Genomic DNA, 19500 nt, shown 5'->3' with positions numbered 1-19500 from the left:
CTCTGGAGGCAGAAGTTCTGGGTTTAAAGCAAATCATTTACCCCTTCTAATCCTAACAATGATTCCATAACCAATTTTATTATTCTCATATATGGGTTAAAATATTTACATACAGACAACTTATAAACTCTGAAGTGAAAATTCTTTTTAATTTTTTCTCTTTTAACATTCACAAAATCGCAATAATTTCATGGACTTTCTTCCAAGCCAGCAGGTACAACAGTTCTTCCGAATGCACCAAATTACTTTAAAAACACATTCAAAAGACAAAAATGAAGACTTGTGTTTCCACGTTATCCAATGATTTTGTTTGTTTGCTTGTTCGTTTTATTTTTGAGCAAAGAGCTGATAATGATAACATGGAAATAACCTGTGAAATAACAGGTTGTTTACCAAGTATTTTCATTTAGGAACACTTTGCTCTGTCTATCATTTTTCTCAGAGCATCTTTAACATCTTTATTTCTTAAGCTATAGATCAAAGGATTCAACATTGGAATCACCACAGTATAGAAGACTGATACCACTTTATCCCTTTCCAGGGCATAACTCATACTTGGTCGGGAATAAATGAAGAGAATTGAACCATAGTACAAGGTGACAGCTGTCAGGTGAGAAGCACAAGTGGAGAAAGCCTTGAGGCGGCCTTGGGTAGAGCGGATCCTCAAGATGGCGGTGATGATGGAGAGGTAGGAGGCAAGAATAAGCATGATGGGAGTAATGACATTGGAGGTAAGTATGAAATAGAGCACAGCCTGGTAGCCCTCCTTCACATCACAGGCCAACTTTACGAGGGGGGGAAGATCGCAGAAGAAATCATCAATGATATTGTCACCACAGAAGCTCAGGGTAAATGTCTGGCTGGTAATGATGGTTGAGTTAAGAAAGCCACCAAGGCATGAAGCTGCAACGAGACTGGTGCACAACCTTGAGGACATTGTCTGGGAATAAAGCAGTGGGTTGGAGATGGCCACATAGCGGTCATAAGCCATGGCAGCCAGCAGGTAACATTCACTGTAGGCAAGTCCAGCTGAGAAGAAGAACTGAGCCAGACAGCCAGCAAAGGAGATGCTTTTGTCTTCAGAGACGCAGGTCATAAGGATTTTGGGAGAATAGACAGAGGAATACCAGAGATCCAGGAACGAAAGGTTTCCAATGAAAAAATACATGGGTGTGTGGAGCCGAGAGTCAGCACAGATCAGAGATATCAGGGTAAGGTTCCCCAAGAGACTGATGATATAAATGATGAAGAAGAGGGAAAAGAGCATACTCTGTAACCATAAATCAGCCGTAAACCCTAAAAGTATGAACTCTTTCACTTGGGTGAAATTTTTCTCATCCATTGATTTTGAGTTTCTATGGTCTCTTTCTGCAAATAAATGAATAAATATGGCAAGATTTAAGATATACATAAACTCCCTCATCATTGGCCACTTTAGATAATTGAAAAGCCCATCTGATACATACGTTGTTCATTGTGAGACATGTTTATGCTGAACTGGGTATCATTCTTGCTGGATGACTGAAAAATTGTTCTACGCTGGTTTGAGAGACCAGTAATTATAAAAAACAACATAGTATATGTCACCGTATCTTTTTAATCTATTTTTTCTCCTTGTTGGGGAGGGTAATTTGTGTATCTTGTCTTCTGTTTGCACTTAGGGTGACTGGGACCATGTGGAAGATATAAAAAGGAGAGTTAGAAAGGATGTGCTGATTTCTCTTCTAGTTTTTGAAACCTCTCGTCTTTTTCCAGAGAATTCCATGAAAAGAACCCTTTTATTATTCTAACAATATTTTTGGAGTATCCTTAGAAGCTCATTTTACTGTGAATTCTTTGAACATGGTTATATTTTATCCAACTTTGTATCTGTAAAACTAAGAACACAGGTTTTTATAAAGTAGAAAATGTGTAACTTGAATTTTAAAAAAAAGTTTTCCTTAGATAATAGGAATTTAAGACCATAGCCACATGTCTGACCCTCAAATATACTGTAAACGGAAGTAAAAATTAATCAATTGATACTCGTGTTCAAAACGTGTTTGAGTTTCCTACAGCAGCGATTTTCAACTATTGTGCTGCAAGAACTTTTAAAATATGCAATACCTGACCTCTTTCCCTTAGATTGCCAAATTTGAAAAGGTGACTACAGCTAAGACAATCGCCATCTGGTGTACATGAGTCAAAACTGTATCTATTTTTTGTCATATAGGCAAAAATGTATTTTCGGTGTGCTGCAGAATCTTAGTAGTTTATGTGTGCCATGAAATGAAACAGGTTGAAAATCGCTGTCCTATAGAACCAAGGGTAAGAAAACAAAACAAACAGAAACTAAGCTGGCCAACTTGAATGATTTGGGGGAACATGATAGGCTAATAATGGCCCATAAAGATATACAGGTTCTAATTCCTGAAACCGGTAAATGTCACTTTATATGGAGAAAGGGTTAGTAAGTTCAGAATCTTGAGATGGGTAAGTTTAAGGTAAGCCCTAAATGCAATCACAAATATCCTTATTTGAGAGAGGCACAGGGGCATCTGCCCACAGCCGCAAGAGAAGGCAGTGGAACCAGAGGAGCAGAGAGTGAAGTGCTACCACCGCAGGGAACGCCGACAGCCCTAAGAAGCCAGAAGAGACTGGCATGGGTTTCCGCCTAGAGCCTCTGGGTGGAGTGTGGCCCTGCCAATACATACCTTCCTTTTGTCTCAGTGATACTCAGTTTGAACTTCTGACCTCCACAGGTAGTTTTAAGCTGCCAAATTTGTGATAATCTCTTAATACAGGAAGTTCTGGACCTTGACCTCTACCAGTCATCCTGACTTCAGACACAGAAGCAGGTAGCTGGACCGCTGTCAGGGAGGGGAGACACGCCATCTCTGCTTATCTGTGTTACAACCCAGCATAGACAACAATGGGCCACAATCACAAATGGCTGCATTACAACTGTCACAGCTCTGAGTTGGCAGGAGATGTAATATTTCTGTTATTCAATCCAAGGTTTTAAAAATATTTTCTACTAAGGAGAAAAAAACTTAATCTTAGTCACATACTCAACTATGGACTTAAAACTGAACTAGAAGAAATTTTTTTAATGTTCTCTTGGAACTGTATCTATTTGATGGTGAGAATCTATAATTTTTAAATTTAAATAAATGTTAATGCTGTAGTCATTGTCAAAGTAGAAATTCTTCATAATAAGCAAAAGAGGATTGAAATAAGTGGCATTTTGATTCCTTTTGTATTTCACAGATGTCAGCTGCTAAGGTCATTTTTAACAAAGCCTATTTCTGGGAGCAGCTTAAGAGCAAGAATCAAGAGAACTGGGTTCTGGTCTTGGTAGGCTACTGCCAATTTTAAATAAACATAATTTCAAAATTCTGTTTTCTCACCTACCTTTCTTAGTTCAGTGGGACTTTTAAAGCTCCCAGATGTGCAAAAGCACTTCAAAAACTAGAAGTTGAAACTGTGTAATGCATTCTCTGTGATTCCTTCACCTCTATAATCTGTCCTTTGGATATGTTACTTGCTTTACCTCACAAGGATTTCCAATTATACCTAAGCTGTGAGTCCCTAGAGTTGGTGTACCCTCATGCAGAAACTTGAAAAATTGCAGGGTTTGTTTGCAAAATTACAACTGGCTTTAAAAATAGCAAGACATTTCTTCCCTAATCTCTCTTGGGTTCTTCCACAGTAATTAAAATATGAGATAAACATACTTGTAAATATACATATATGAGTATATATACATATATACATATCAATGCTTTTACAAATAAAGAAAGAGTTGAAAATGTCTTGGTGTCGGTCATAAGACACAGGTAAGTAACATAAAGTGTGAAAAGGAAAAGCAATACCTAGATACAAAATAAGACCAGAATAAAACCTGTTGCACCACCGACGAGCACTGCTCTGTGCAGACCACAAATTTAACTGGAAACTTTCTAGCAACCCAATATGCAATTAGTAACATTCAAAAGACAAGCTACTATCCAAAAAAAATTGGACAACACATTACCATCCTTGATACTCATTTTGAAATATTTCTCCAAAGTTTCCTTGTAAAGAGAATGAGGGAAATGTAAGGCATAATACATTGAATTGTAGCATTGTATACATAGACACAAAAGAGGGGGTTATCTATTTATTTATTTATTTTGAGCTCCCTTTACTTGTTATTAATTCATAGACTTAAGTCTGGCTACACGCCTTGTTAGAGGCAAGGGATGCTCAGACATCATCTCCCCACCAAAAATCTCTCCTCCTTGTCTTCACTCACGTCCCTTCACCAGGAGGCCTCTTTAAGAGGCAGACGGCTCGGAGAATGATCACCCAAAAGGAGCTGATACTTTAGTGATCTCTCAGTCCTCTCCGGGCTTATGCACCTGCAATCCCTATCACTCAGTCTGATGTATTAACCAGATACTGCTTGGGTTAGATATTAATTATAAATGTACAGGATAATCTCAAAGATATAGCTTTATCTATATTTTATATATATATATATATATATATATATATATATATATATATTGCACCCCTCTTAAAGAGCTCCTCCTCCATACACTGCCTACATAGAAAAAGAAACACTTTTAAGTCTTGAAAATATTAACGTTTTAATTTTTCTATACATTGGGGCTACTATAGGGACCAATAAATCCGTGAGATGACACAAGAGACAATGGTGGGTCACACACTGCTACAGAAGGTTTATGGGGATGGAAGCAGTCACCCAGTACACATCTAATTGCTTATTTCACTGAAAGAGAAAATAAGGCCTAAAGAAAAGACATTTCAGCTGTCCTCATCACATATGACCAGAGGAAAGAACATTATTCTATTTCACAAATCTGAATTATGCTATGGTTCCATTACATTAAGAATTTTATCTTTTGTTCATATTATGATATACTGACCTTTACCCCTGGTTAATTAAACATAATACTTACTTGATGAACATAAATTGTCACTTCATTTGAATTTCAACTGAAGTCTAGAATTTCTCCCATTACCTTAGAATAAAAAGTGCCTTCTACTCACCCAACAAAATCCTCTTTCCAATGCTAACAATACTTGGAGAAAATATAAGCCTGAGCATCCCTTTGGGATATGATACAAACAGCAAAAGGTACCTTCGTGTGCTATTCTGGTGTCAAGTGACAAATTATAAAGCTCAGTTATCTTTCTGGAATGAAATATGGAGAGATAATTCATCATTAATATAATTGATCCAATTAACCTATAGATCCCTTTTGCTTTGTGAGTTCATTCATACATTTAAGAGAAAAGAGAATTTGGCAGAAAGGAATAACCAACAGAACAGTCGTCATACAGTAGGTGCTCAAGAATTATTTGCAGTCCATAATAATAATGATGATGAAAAGACCATAGAATTTTAGTTCTGAAATATATCAACTATCACGTAATAAAATGAACCTATTTACACACAATGAAATTAAGAGACAAAATTTGAGAGATTGAAATTGAGAGACAGAACCGAAGTCATGTGGTTAGAGCAAATTTTATCTCTCCTCCCAGCCATGATTGTACTTATTCATTCAAAACATACTTTATCTAGCAACTTTTAGATACCTAGCACTGAGTTAGGTGCTGAGGGAGATACAATTGGGAGGTGAGGTAAGGTATTAGGTGAGCTTTGTAATGGTGAGAGGCAAGCCTAGGACAGAGATGCCTAAAGGCGAATCTCAGCTCTACAGCTTACTAGTTGTGTGAACAAGAGCAGTTCACCTTAGCTCATAAGCCTCAGTTTTCCCACCTATAAAATGGAAATAATGTGTTCTCTTCATAAAGCTGTTATGAAGATTACATGTGATGGCATGTAACATTTTAATAAATAACAATGAGAAGTAATAAACAAGGAAAAACAAAGAGAAAAGTAAAATAGTGAGAAATAGACATAGTGCCTGCTTTTGTGAAATGTATGACCTCATAGGAGAGGTAATCAAATAATATTATAAATTTATACTTACAAATTATGGCTAAGTGTGTGGAGTAACAATAACAAGGTGTCAGCAATTGCATACAACACCTGACATAGTGTGGGATCTTAAAAAAGACTTTTCTGAGGAGGTAATATTTGACCTGAAAACTAAAAGATAATAATAAAAGTTCATTAGGGTGGTAAAGGTGGATGTGGCAGGTTGCTAGGAGGGTCCACAGGATAGTCTTGCAGGTTCTAGGAAGGGCAGACGTCTGAGTTCAGGAAAACCATTGTGGATTCCAGAAAGTGAAGGAAGTTCAGAGATGTCAGCATTTTTTCAGTCTCTACTTTCAATACACTTCTTCGTGTCCAGGTCCAAGAGAGTTACATCCAAGCATAACCCACTCGGGGAGTGCAGAAGGCTGCTCTGGGGGACACACGGGAACCCCTGAGGAGTGGTGGGACTGTGCTAACTGTCATAAGCAGGGTCCATAGAAAGTGCCAGAGAAGGACAGTAAGGGAGTTTGAAAGAACAAATATACCAAGAAATAACATCACCTGAGGCCTATAGTCAGTACAACTGAAATAGAAGGCCATCGCTGAAGGACTGTAAGTAAGGAATCAGAGAGCTGGAAATGCTGGTATAGATCAGTCATCCAACCAATTCAACCGTCAGCTAAATGTGAGGTTCCCAAGTCTTTTGAGCTCAGCAACCCTTTACATTCTTAAATGTTATTGGGGACCCCAAAGAGATTTTCTTTATATGAGTTATATCTATCAATATTTTTACCATTTCAGAAACAAAAACTGAGAAATTTTAAATGTTTTTTATTGATGCATTTAAAAATGTAATAAGTTTACTACATTTAACCTAAATAATAAATACAGACAAATTTATTTCAATACCAAAAAATATATAGTAAGGAGTGAAAGTGTTATATTTTTGTAATTTTAAAAAATATCTGGCTTATACAAGACAGTTGAATTCAATGTACTGAGATATTTTGTTTTGGATGAAGTATATGAAAAAAATTCAACCTTAAATATATATATATATATATATATATGCAATTAGAAGAGGGAAATCTACTTAGTCTCCAGATAATTATGATACTCTTCTTTGATAATAGAACAAAACACTAGTATTTTAAGTTAATTTCATTGAGAATAATACAATTCTGGAGAGTTGCAGCTAAGAGAAAGCACAAATCATCACAAATAAATTGTGTACAGTTACTATAATAAGTCACAGGAATATTTTCCGTTGAAGTAACTGAAGAATAGAAATGGTTTCTGCATAAATTTTACTAAGTCATACAGTTAATGACGTGCAGATACAGACAAATTTCCAATGTAGGTCTTCTCAACTCCAAAACACATTATGTGCTAATCACCAGAGGTACAACCATGAACAAAGCAGAAAAAGTCCTTGTCCTTATATGGCTTATGATTCGGGTTGTCACAACTATAGAGCAAAGCAATTGCCTAGTGTGATTGTGAGAGGTTACAGGACTCACCCAAGACCACAAAGAGAGTTCATGTCAGCGTTAGCATAACCAGAACTCCTCAAAATGCACTGTGTATGTCTCAGGTGCCATAGCATTTAGTTATCTGTCCTTTTTTTCACCTGAATGTCTTGTTCTACCTCTACTAGAGCAGGAGTTCTAACTTAAGGCCCATTGTTCATTAGGAAGAACACAGAGGATGTGCACAAGAAATTTTGTCTGTGATGGTTTTTTTCCAAGAGGATCTATCGCTCTTATGCATAATTGCACCTGCATTTTCATTACAATCCTCTTATTTTTATCTTCACCTTTAGCACTTTAATATACAACAATTAAACTGATCATTTCATCATTTGAGGACCTCTCTCCAAGATACAATAGTTTTTTCTGTCATATATTTGCTCTATCGTGTGTGTGTATGTCTACACAAAGTTTTCACATTAAAGAAAATATATAAAAATATACTTGCATAGCTATATGCATTCAGAAGATTATGTAAATCAAATACCTTTCAGAAAAAAAGATCCAATATTTTTAATTGGGGTAGACAAGAGAATAAAGTAGAAGGAAGGAAAGCAAGTGTCCTCGTTTCCCTGAGTACTCAACACTATTTTCTTCCTCTTACTGGCTTCACCAGAAAGTCCCAGGGACCACTGGCTCTCTGTTCAAAAAATTATCCTCACTGTCTTATTACAAATTTCTAAAATTCCACAAGAACATAATTAATTGCCCTTATTTTAAAATAGAAGGACCTTTGGAAATAACCATGAGTTAATCGTAAAATGTTTCATATTCCCTTTCAGTGTGAGAGCTCTTTGAGCTTTCTTTTCCTGCCTAATCTTCTTCCTTCCTTCCCTCCTTTCTTCCTTTTTTCTTCCCTTTTGTCTTATGTGCAGGTATCGCTACAAGGAGTAGTTGTACTAAGTTATCAGGAGGACCAGATTCTTGCCAGGGTTGTACCTCTAACTGCATGTCTTGAACAAATCAGTTCTCCACTCCACTGATTTGCTCCCTCAGCTGACAAAGGGTTTGGTAGTGTCTGCTTCTGACATTTCTGTAACACACAAAAATGATACATGAGTTTGAAGCCTGAGGAATCAGCAGTCAGCTCTTCAGAGAAACAATTGCAAGAAAATATTAACAAATTATATTTGTCATGTGAGACTGAGGCTGCAGGGCCCAACCTTGTGGCTGATCCCCTTCTACCAAAATGCCTTGGGCACCATTATGATTGATTAGGTGCTCAGATCCCAGGAACTGCTAAACTTCAACGAAATTATTTGCCTCATTTCTAAACAGGTTTCAGAGGAACTAATTAATCAAGACAATTTTAATAAGACAGTTTTCTGGGTTTCAATTGCTATTCAGCTCTGAAAATTAGTCCCTGGGGCCTGTCATAGGTCAGACAGTAAAGAAGGACTAACCCTGGGGATGGGCAATGTCTTTTTAATTGATTTAAGGCAAGAGGACCACTTTCCAGCATTATTGGTTCATTGTTTGCTATCCTGTCTTCTTGAGGTTAGATCTTTTTCTCCACAATAAACACACAAAAATAAATAAATAAATAAATAAATTTATTCTAATTCAGCAAAAGCTGGCAAACCCAGAAGATTAAATTAATTTGTAAATATTGAAATATGTAGGAAAGGATATAATCTAAGTCATTGTTGTGTTGATGAGCATGACTCTTGCAGGACACCTCTAGTTTTGAACACTAGGTCTTCATCTTGAGCAAATTATTAAAATTCCTGAGTTTCAGTTGCTTCACCTATAACAGAAGGTTAAATAATAATACCTGCAATGGAGAATTAAATTAGATAATGCGCATAATGTGCCTGGATCATAGGAAGAGCTCATTAAATAGTCATTATTATTTAGTCATCACTATTGAGTGAAGTAAGCCACACACAAAAGGACGAATATTGTATGATTCTACTTATATGACAAAGTAGCCAAATTCATAGAGACAGAAAGTAGGATCATGGTTACCAGGGGCTGGGGAAGGCGATAGGGCAGAGTTAGTGTCTGATGGGTACCCAGGTTCAGTTGGGATGATGAAATAATAGTTCTAGAGATAGACTGTGGTCACGGTTGCTTGACAACATTAATGTATTTAATGCCAATGAACCGGACACTCAGAAATGGGTAAAAGGATAAATAGTTACATGTAGGGCTACCCAGCAGAAAGGATGCCTTTGTATAGGTGGTCAGGAACGAAGAGTGACTGCAGGTGAGGGCACCTGGTGGGAGCTAGTGCAATAACAGCCTGGGTGAGAATGATAGTGATGAATCCCAAGAAAATATAAGCTTTACCCATTCCGTCACACGCTCTTTCAGGTGTAAAATGCACTAAAATGAGCACAAGTCTCTTTATCATTATAAACAGACACTGTGGACCACCCCATCTGTCAGAGTTGTACACAGATCCATCTTCATTTCGCAAGACGTGTGTAGTTCTTTGTGTAAAGGTCATCGCCAAAATCAATGTTTACAGCCAAGGAGTTCTTTTCATTGATGAGTTTAAACATAAGATCCCACATCACTTTATTTTTTCCATATTCCTATTGATAGGAGCTAGATGTGAGTGCAAAGCCTAAAGTACTGCATTTTAAAATTCTAGTACCAAGGGGTGAGCAGGAAGAGAAAACATATTAGCAAAATGATAGAAAATTAATAACTGAAGTTAAATAAAGCTTTTTTGAAAATAATTGGACTATGGGGTGTCCAAGAGAAGCAAAATTAAATGGACTATGGGTTTGAACTACAATATTGGTATATCGCAGAGAAAAATCACAAACAGAGCTTAGTAAGTCTATACTCATTGACTAAATGAACAGACAACTGGATAGATGAATGGATAAAGGGATGTCGACCAGCCCCCAAACATTTGCAAGTGGCCTTAGGAATCACACAATCAGTCTTTCCATTTAGATTTATCCCCCAATTTCCTTTCCAGATAAGAATTTAGGCCCAACAATTCTCCCTCTTAGCGACAGTCCTGTGGATGGCATCTTTGACCTCCTTGTTCCTTAAGCTGTAGATAAGTGGGTTTAACATGGGGATGACGGCTGTGTAAAACACGGACACCACTTTATTGAGACCCAGGGAGAAACTGGCACTAGGCCGTACGTAAATAAAGAACAAGGTACCATACAGGATGGAAACAGCTGTCAGGTGAGAGAAGCAGGTAGAAAAGGCTTTGTGCCTCCCATCAGCAGAGCGGATCTTCAGGATGGCAGTGAGGATGTAAACGTAGGAGACCACAATAGTCAGTCCACTGAAGACTCCCACAGCTCCAGCCGTGACAAAAATTACCAACTTAGTGAGCCCCGTGTCAGCACATACAAGGGGAAGCAGGGGGGGCATATCACAGAAGAAATGATTGATGACATTGGGGCCACAAAAAGGGAGGCGAAATGTGTTTGCTGTATGAGTCATGGTGTTCATAAACCCGATGACGTAGGGACCAGCCACCAGCTGGATACAGAGTCTCTGGGACATGGCAACGGAGTACAGTAATGGGTCACAGATGGCTACGTAGCGGTCGTACGCCATGGATGCCAAGAGCAAGCACTCTGCTGTTACAAAGAACCCGAAGACCCACTGCTGCAAAGCGCAGCCCAAGAAAGAGATGACTTTCCGCTTCACAAAGAAGTCAGCGAGCATCTTGGGGCTCACAACTGAGGAGAAGCAGATGTCCGCAAAGGACAAGTGGCTGAGGAAAAAGTACATAGGTGTGTGAAGGCGGGAACTGATCCGGATCAGAATAATCATACCCAAGTTTCCTGTTAGGTTGAAAATGTAGAAGCTCAGAAAGAGCAGGAAGAGAAAGACCTGTAACTGGGGGTTGTAATTCAAACCTGTGAAAATGAACTCAAAGACCCTTGTGTAGTTTTCCCTGGCCATTGACTGCTTGTGGCTTTCCACTAGAAGAGCAGAGGCGTCGCAGCAGATTTGGTAAACATATCTTCAAACTTGGGACACAGCAAAGATATACTAGAACCTGAACTAACAAGGAATGATATGAGTTAGTTACACGTTGCATCAAGGAATCCAAAATAAAATATAGACCACTGGGAAAAAAAAAATCAGACCTGTAGCTATAATATTTAAGACTCTGTAGAGTCCATCAATACATAGATGAAAAAATGGAAGCCTTGAGAAGAGTAGCAGCTTCCTCCAGGTCCTCTCAGTGGACTAAATGCACATAGATGGTTCCAGAATAGGCATCTATTAACTCCCACTTTAGTGAACTTTACCTGAGTTCATCAGGTGGTTACACACCTGGGGAAATGACACAGGAGAACAGAAGTGAAGCAAGCTGGAAAAGAAATGAGCGGCCACTTATTTTTAGACCCTTCTTTGCACTTTGTGATTATAACCTAAAGCTAAATGCATGTCATCCAACTGCTCTAGCATCCACCTCCACTCACCTCAGGAAAGTTCCTTTTCTTCTTTTGTGAAGCCAGAATAATAATAGTAATGCCGACCTTGTAAGCTGTTGTGAGGATTGAATGAGATAACACATCCAAAGCATTTAGCAGAGTCTTATTGAGGACCTAAATAAGTGCACGATAATTCTTAGTATTCTTGCCTTACGTACTCTTTTGAATAAACTTGCAAGCTAAATATAATCTCACTTTATATGCAATAAATGAAAGCTCAATCCAAATTCATAATGCTAGAGACCGGCAAAGGTGGGCTTTGAAACACCTGTCAAAATGGTCTATGCTTTTTCCTTTCTCACACTGTGAAATATCGATGTCTTCACAATTTCTTTCATTTCAATAAGAAAAATATTCATTCCAACATGAGTACAGGATAATGTATTTCTGGTTTTCTGTTTCTGGTGTTGAATTTATAGCCAGTGGCCATTTGTGGGAAGGCCATAAGATAATAGAAAGTGTTGAGTTTAAGTATCACCTTCATGGAAATAGTACAGGAAAAAAATTCTGAAAAGAGCCTGAATTCTCCCACTTCCGTATCTTCTGTGGATTCTTATGTCACCCACTATAAGGGTGACTTTGGTTTAGTCAGCTGATCTCACTGAACCATACTTAAATGCTTCATTTATTCAAGGTAGCTAAAATTATTGTCTTTGATCTCTGAGAATTCTCACTCACTTAGAATAATGGTATCAATGTACAAATGCTCAGTAAGCTACTTACATATTACTTTATTTTTAATTATGAGTCCCAAAATATTGGAGTCCAACATTAGACTTCAATTTTCTAATTTGAAATTTTTATTTGACTTTAGCAAGGTCTCCTTATGAAGCCAAAAATGCAATTAACATTATACCCTTGCCTTTGGGGGAATTAAAGAGACAGATGAAATAGCCAGTCAAACTGTCTATCCATCACACTCACCTCTTGCTTAAACGTCTTAAAAAGTCTAATGACTCCCACTGGATCAGTCACACACTGTTTCTCAGTCTTCACCTTGACATTGTCTGAAGTTCCTCAACTCTTTTCTGTCAATCTTAGTTTCTACACCTGCCCAAGCCTTCTACCCCTCTATGCAAATATTAATTTCTTAGTTTCACTTTTTATTTTTATTTGCTCCTTAGAATACCACACAGAATGGGGGATACAATTGGCTCTCATGTTCAGAGCAGTTGGGCAATTCCAACACAATCTATGTTTGTCTTCCTTTAGCAAGGAAATCACCCCGTTGAGATAGAGTTAAAGTCAGGAAATAGTCCTGACTATTCCCCTCACTCTGCTGCTGAAATATCTCTATCCAATATTATACTTAGTTTGATCCAGATGCAGAACTTAAATTTATCTCTACATAAATGATCTCTTCTTAGATCTTGCTCAACATCGACAGAGATGAGCATTGTGATGATTCTGGCTATGAACCAAATATATAATTCACTTCAAGTTTACTTAAAATAATTTATGTTCTCTTGAACTTGTTAAAAAATCAAGTAGAATGAAGAACAGAACAGAATTTAGATCTCAACTTACATTCTAATAGGCTCTCACCTTCTTCTTTCAAGATGACAAGAAGAACGAAAGTAAAAACGAGCCAAGTTTCTCAAGTTTCATCTCTTCCCTTAATATGGCTACCTTCACATGCAGAATGGAGCAGAATTTTCAATAGTTATTTGATTTTATTCTTTATCTTCTTCTAAAAAGAAGACGTGGACAACTCCACTGTAAAATATATTTAGTCTTTGTGAGTTAGATAAAAGTGCCCTGAAAAGTTGCATCATCCTTTTCTTTGTTATTGTTACTGAAAATGTTCTGTCCCCAGAAGCATACCATATCTTGGGAATTAAGCCACTAAGGGAAAGTGCAAGTAAAGTTTTGCTTCATATCCTAAGTTCAATGAGATCTGTTTTTCTGATCAGTTCAAGTTTGTTTCTAACTAGATATAGACTATCGCCTCTAGTTCTGGGCTAAGCAAGAAACGTTAAGAATTTTGTAAACTGAAGTAACACGGAGAGGGTGGTACCCCTCTCTCTTCTGCATTAATGTCTTGGGAACAAGGGATAAGAATGCATAAAATAGACTTTCCTCAGATATAACATTCGCCACACGTTGCAAAGGAAATAATTTTTCCAGGACTTTGTCCAAGACATGTAAAGAGTTTAACTATTGTAAGTTAGGATTAAAAAAGAAAAACTTTTATTTTCTTTCTTTTTTTAAAAATTATATTCTGATAATATATTAACTGGTTCTTAAAGTTTAGCAGATTACATTTGAATGGTTAGCATATGGCAAGAGAAAATAATTTCTTATTGCCAAGAAATAAAAACAAATAAAACAAAATGCCTCAGCATTGTGTTTTACCTCCAAGACAAATAGCATCAGCCTGACGAAACAAAGTCAGTATGAAAACCTGAATTTTGGTTCTAGCCTAGGTAAGAAAAAAACACAAGTCTTTTAACATGTAATAAAATTCTCTACTCTAGAAAGTTTTGTTTGTTTTTGTTTTCTTTTTTAATTTTGTAGCATGCTACTACTTCTTTATTAAATTAATTGGGGTGACATGAGTTAATAAGTTCATACAAGTTTCCAGTGTACAGCTCTATGGTATATGATCTTAATATTATATTGTGTGTCCACCACCCAAAATCAAATCTTCTGTCACTTTGTATTTGATATTTTTACCCTTTACTAGTCTCCAATTCCCCTCCCTCTGGTAAACACCAGACTGTTGTCTGTATCTATGAGTTTTTGTTTGCTTGTTTTTATTGTTTCTCCATTTGTGGTTTTCAGTTTTATATCCCACATATGAGTGAAATCATATGGTTCTTGATGTCTTCTGTGTGGCTTGTTTTGCTTGGCATGATATTCTCAAGATCCATCCATGTTGTCACAAATGGCAGTATTTCATCTTATGACTGAGTAGTATTCTATTGTACATATGCACCACATCTTCTTTATCCAATCATCTATTTAAGGACACCTCAGTTGTTTCCATGTCTTGGTCACTGAGAACCCAGCAATGAACCCACATGTATGTACATGGACAAGTGGTTTTTGACAAAGGAGCCAAAAACATACAATGGAGAAAAGAAATCCTCTTCAATTAATGGTGCTGGGAAAGTGGAAAATCCACATGCAAAAGGATGAAGCTAGACTACTGTTTGTCAAGACCTGAAACAATAAATTACATAGAAGAAAGCATAGGTACTAAATTAATGAACTTTGGTCTTAGAGAGGATTTTATTAAATATGACCCCAAAGGCAATGCAAGTAATAAGGTAAATAAATCCTGGGGATGTTACGTACAGCATGGTGACTATACTTAATAACACTGTATTGCATATTTGAAAGTTGCTAAGAGCATAGATGTTAAAAATTCTCATTACCAGAAAAATATTGTAACTGTGTGTGGTGATGGATACTAACTAAAATTATTGTGACAATCATTTGCAGCTAACGTAACAAAGCCTTTTTATTTATTATTGCTCTGATAATAGAAGGAGTTATAAGAATGTTGGATGGAAAGAAGGTCTCTGAACTCTGTGTCTCTAGAACAAATGTGCAATAATAATTCTGTGCATTTCACAATCTAAAAGGTAAAGATGTTATAGTATATCAGAAACTTTAAATTTTTATGTGTCATGCACTTTATTTTATTTTATTGAATTTATCAGGGTGACATTGGTTGATAAAACCATACAAGTTTCAAGTGTACAACTCAATAAAACATCATCTGAACACTGCATCATGCACTTCTCATGCAAAGCCAATCCTCTTTCCATCCCCATTTATCCCCCTTTTGCCCATTACCACCTCCTTCCAACCCTCCTTACCTCTGGCTATCATCATACTGCCATACCTATGATAAAAAAAGTAATAACAATAGTAATACAACTCAACATCAGACAAACAGTCCCATTAAAAAATGGACAGAGGACCTGAACAGACACTTCACCCAATGTTGCCGTGGCAAAATCCTAGTGGGTTATTACTATGAGAAGAAAGTAACAGGCCTTTGTAAAATATCCACTCCAAAAACAGAGGTAGTATTAGAGTGCTATCATTGCGTGACTTTCTGAATAATTCACTATTCTCCATTATTATTGATACATATTTGACATGCAACATTTTATTAGTCCATGGCATACAACATAATGGTTTTATATATGCATATATTGTGAAGTAATAACAAAATAATTGCAGTTAGCATTGGTTACTTTGCATAGTTACAATTTTTCTATTGTGCTAAGAACTTTTAAGATCTAGTCTCTTAGCAACCTATAAATATACAATATAGTAATAAGTATAGTCACCATGCTCTACATTACATCCCAGACTTACTATGTAGCTGGAAGTTTTTCCTTTTGACTATAACAAACTTTTTAAGTTTATGTTTAAAAGTCAAGGTCAAGTTTAGACAGTTGATGGAACTCAACACCCTGTAAAGCAAAACAGAAAACAGAAGTCTTGTTAAGGCACAGGTTATGATCACAGCATGAAGGATATAACAAAGAATATCTCCTCTCCTAGTCACAAGCTTTGAGAATATTTTTAAGTTTTGAAGTTCAATAATCCACCCATCTCAGTTGAAAGCTCTCCAACTCGTTCTTGCTTGATGAGAAATGAAAAAATCAAACTGAAAAAATTAAAGCCTAAAGACATTGTATGAATTGTCAGTGACACAGAGTGACTCTCAACACAAAAGTAGGACTCCCAACACCTAACCCATATTCTTGCATCTTGCATGTAGATTAGCTGTTGATCTGTAGTACAAATGGTATTCTTTTTCACTTTTTTTGGAAATTTATTGTTTTGTTTTGTTTTCTCAAATGTTTGGTAATTCTTTTTTTTATTGTTCTGTTACAGTTGTCCCATTTTTCTTCCTATTGCTCTCGCCCACCTCCCCCCTCTCCCACAGTCAATCCCCACCCTGTTGTCCATGTCAAGGATCATTTATACTAGTTCCTTGACCAAACTCCTCCCCTCCTTTCCTCCCTTCTCCCCCTCCTCTTGCCCTCTTGTCAATGTCAGTCTGTTCCTTGTTTCCATGCTTCTGGTTCTATTTTGCTTGTCTGTTTGTCCTGTTCATTAGGTTCCCTTATTAGGTGAGATCATGTTGTATTTGTCTTTTGCCACCTGACTTACTTCACTAAGCATAGTACTCTCCAGTTCTATCCATGTTGTCGCAAATGGTAAGAGTTTCTTCTTTCTCTCTGATGCATAGTATTTCATTATGTAAATGTACCACAGTTTTTTGATCCACTCATCCACTGATGAGTATCCAATTTTGGCTCTTGTAAATAGTACTGCTATGAATATAGAGATGCATAGTTTCTTCTGAATTGTTGTTTCAGGATGGTGGGAATGCAGACTGGTGCAGCCACTATGGAAAACAATATGGAATTTCCTCAAAAAACTAAAAATGGAACTGGTTTTGATCCAGTAATTTAACTGCTAGGATTATACACAAATGGTATTCTAGTTTACCTACTTATCAGGAATTTCTTCCTTTCAAACATTCTTCTGAATGAATCCTTGACTTCCTTGTTTCTCAGGCTGTAGACAAATGGGTTTAACATGGGGATCACAGCTGTATAAAACACAGACACCACTTTACTGATGTCCAGGGAGAAACTAGAACTCGGACAGACGTAGATAAAGAAGAGTGTCCCATACAGGATGGAGACAGCTGTCAGGTGAGAAGAGCAGGTGGAGAAAGCTCTCTGCCTCCCATCAGCAGAGCGGATCTTCAGGATGGCGATGATGATGTAGACGTAAGAGACCACAATGATCACACCACTCAGTACTCCCAGAGCTCCAGCCAAGATGAAAAGCAAAAGTTTATTGACCTGGGTGTCTGCACATGCCAGAGAGAGAACCGGAAGAAGGTCACAGAAGAAGTGATTGATAATTTTTGGACCACAGTACGGGAGGCGAAAGGTGAACGTTGTGTGGATCATGGCACTTATAAGACCCATCATATAAGGCCCTACCACCAGCCACACACAGACCCGCTGGGACATCAGGAGTGTATACAACAAAGGCTTACAAATAGCCATATACCGGTCATATGCCATGGACGCCAGGAGGAAACACTCGGTCACCATAAATTGACAAATAATCCATAACTGGGCAGCACAACCAAAGAAAGAGATGACTTTTTTCTCCACAAAGATGCCAGTCAACATCTTGGGACCAGTGCCAGAGGAAGAGCACACATCCACGAAGGACAAGTGACTGAGAAAAAAGTACATGGGGGTGTGGAGTCGGGAATCTGCCCAAATGAGGGTGATCATCCCCAAGTTTCCCAGTAAAGTGACAAGATAAACCAAGAGAAACATCACGAAGAGAACAACCTGGTACTGGAAGCGATTTGTTAAACCCGTGAAAAAAAACTCAGTCACAAAGGTTTGATTGTCATGATCCATTACTGTGTTTTAATTTGTAATGAGAAAGATATTTTTTGTAATAAATTTGTAATTGAGAGTTCCTCAATTTTAAATCTAAATGTAACATATATTTTTCTACATTTTATAGGGTAGACTGACAGATAACACTCAAATTCTGCCCTAGGGATTGTCCTGTCTCTCATCTGTGTGATACTAAGTCACTGAATCTCACTGGGCTCTTTGATCAAGTTTTCTCCTTGATCAAAACAGGATTTGGGAGGATAATTATAAAATTTAGACCTAGTAGTGACCTTTAGAGGTGATCTAGGGCAAATCTTCCAACTGTATGAGGTTACATTTCTAATAATCCCTGCCTTTGGACCAAAGATATCTTAAAAACATTTCACAGGAAAAGAAATTATGTGAATATGATTAATTCACATAATATAACTTGAAACTTATTCTCACTCAAGGTAAAAGGTGTTGGGAATATAACTTGTTCACCAATTGCTTTAGAGTCTAGAAAGTGATCAGTTGCATTGTCGAAAACTTCTGGTGTCTAAAAACGGAACACAAGAGAAGTTCGTTTTGGAAAAGAATCAAAATTTTCAACTGTATCTCCCCTGTGATGCCTTCTCCAACACGCAAATGTTCCACATATCACTGGCATATATTATACCCATTAATCTCATCAAACTACATCAAAAATTTTAGTCCCTCATAGAAGAGATCAGTTCTTCAATATTGAGTAGGAGTTGTAACCAATTGATTGTTATCAGGAGCTGGGAAAGAAAAACAATATTTTAAGGAAGAAAACGGCACACCTGGGCATGTATCTCAGAAAAATGAAGATTTATGTCCACACAGTAACTTGTACTATTTAATTTATAGAAGCTTTATCTACAATGGCCACTCAGAATAACCAAAGTGTCCTACAATTTGAATGGTTAAAAAAACAGGGGTATATCCATACCACAAACTATTATTCAGTAATAAAGAGGAGGAAACACAATACACACAAAAGCCTGGATGTGCCTCAGTGACATTAGACTGAGTTAAAGAAAGCCAGTCTCAAGCCCTGGCTGCTGTGGCTCAGTGGATTGAGCGTTGGCCTGCGAGCCGAGTGTCGCTGGTTCGATTCCCAGTCAGGGCACATGACTAGGTTGCATGTCAGGTCCCCAGTTGGGGGCGCAAGTGAGAGGCAACCACACAGTGAAGTTTCTCTCCCT

At 37.4% G+C, this 19500-nt stretch overlaps 3 protein-coding genes across 3 annotated transcripts; all 3 read right to left on the bottom strand.

Annotated features, from left to right (window-relative positions):
* Positions 1-406: 406 nt before the first annotated feature.
* LOC150017803 (olfactory receptor 9G19-like) lies at positions 407-1342 on the bottom strand. Its single transcript, XM_090267530.1, has one exon. It carries the CDS (start codon positions 1340-1342, stop codon positions 407-409), a length of 936 nt encoding a protein of 311 aa, XP_090123656.1.
* A 9065-nt stretch (positions 1343-10407) lies between these two features.
* LOC150017802 (olfactory receptor 5G9-like) lies at positions 10408-11392 on the bottom strand. The gene has a single exon (XM_090267529.1). The coding sequence runs from the start codon at positions 11347-11349 to the stop codon at positions 10408-10410; it is 942 nt and encodes a 313-aa protein (XP_090123655.1). The 5' UTR covers positions 11350-11392.
* Positions 11393-17365: 5973 nt separating this feature from the next.
* LOC150017801 (olfactory receptor 5G25-like) lies at positions 17366-18310 on the bottom strand. Its single transcript, XM_090267528.1, has one exon. The coding sequence runs from the start codon at positions 18308-18310 to the stop codon at positions 17366-17368; it is 945 nt and encodes a 314-aa protein (XP_090123654.1).
* Between the last annotated feature and the right edge of the window lie 1190 nt (positions 18311-19500).

The sequence above is a fragment of the Furipterus horrens genome, unplaced genomic scaffold (genome assembly GCF_987537825.1).
Source record: "Furipterus horrens unplaced genomic scaffold, mFurHor1.1.pri manual_scaffold_2, whole genome shotgun sequence".
NCBI classification, from domain to species: domain Eukaryota; kingdom Metazoa; phylum Chordata; class Mammalia; order Chiroptera; family Furipteridae; genus Furipterus; species Furipterus horrens.
The sequence above is the reverse complement of the archived record's forward strand: the minus strand, read 5'-3'. Positions and strand labels throughout refer to the sequence as shown.

What these genes read in the sequence shown, in the direction of transcription:
- LOC150017803 (XM_090267530.1), bottom strand. Translation starts at nt 1,342, where the DNA reads ATGGATGAGAAAAATTTCACCCAAGTGAAAGAGTTCATACTTTTAGGG.
- LOC150017802 (XM_090267529.1), bottom strand. Translation starts at nt 11,349, where the DNA reads ATGGCCAGGGAAAACTACACAAGGGTCTTTGAGTTCATTTTCACAGGT.
- LOC150017801 (XM_090267528.1), bottom strand. Translation starts at nt 18,310, where the DNA reads ATGGATCATGACAATCAAACCTTTGTGACTGAGTTTTTTTTCACGGGT.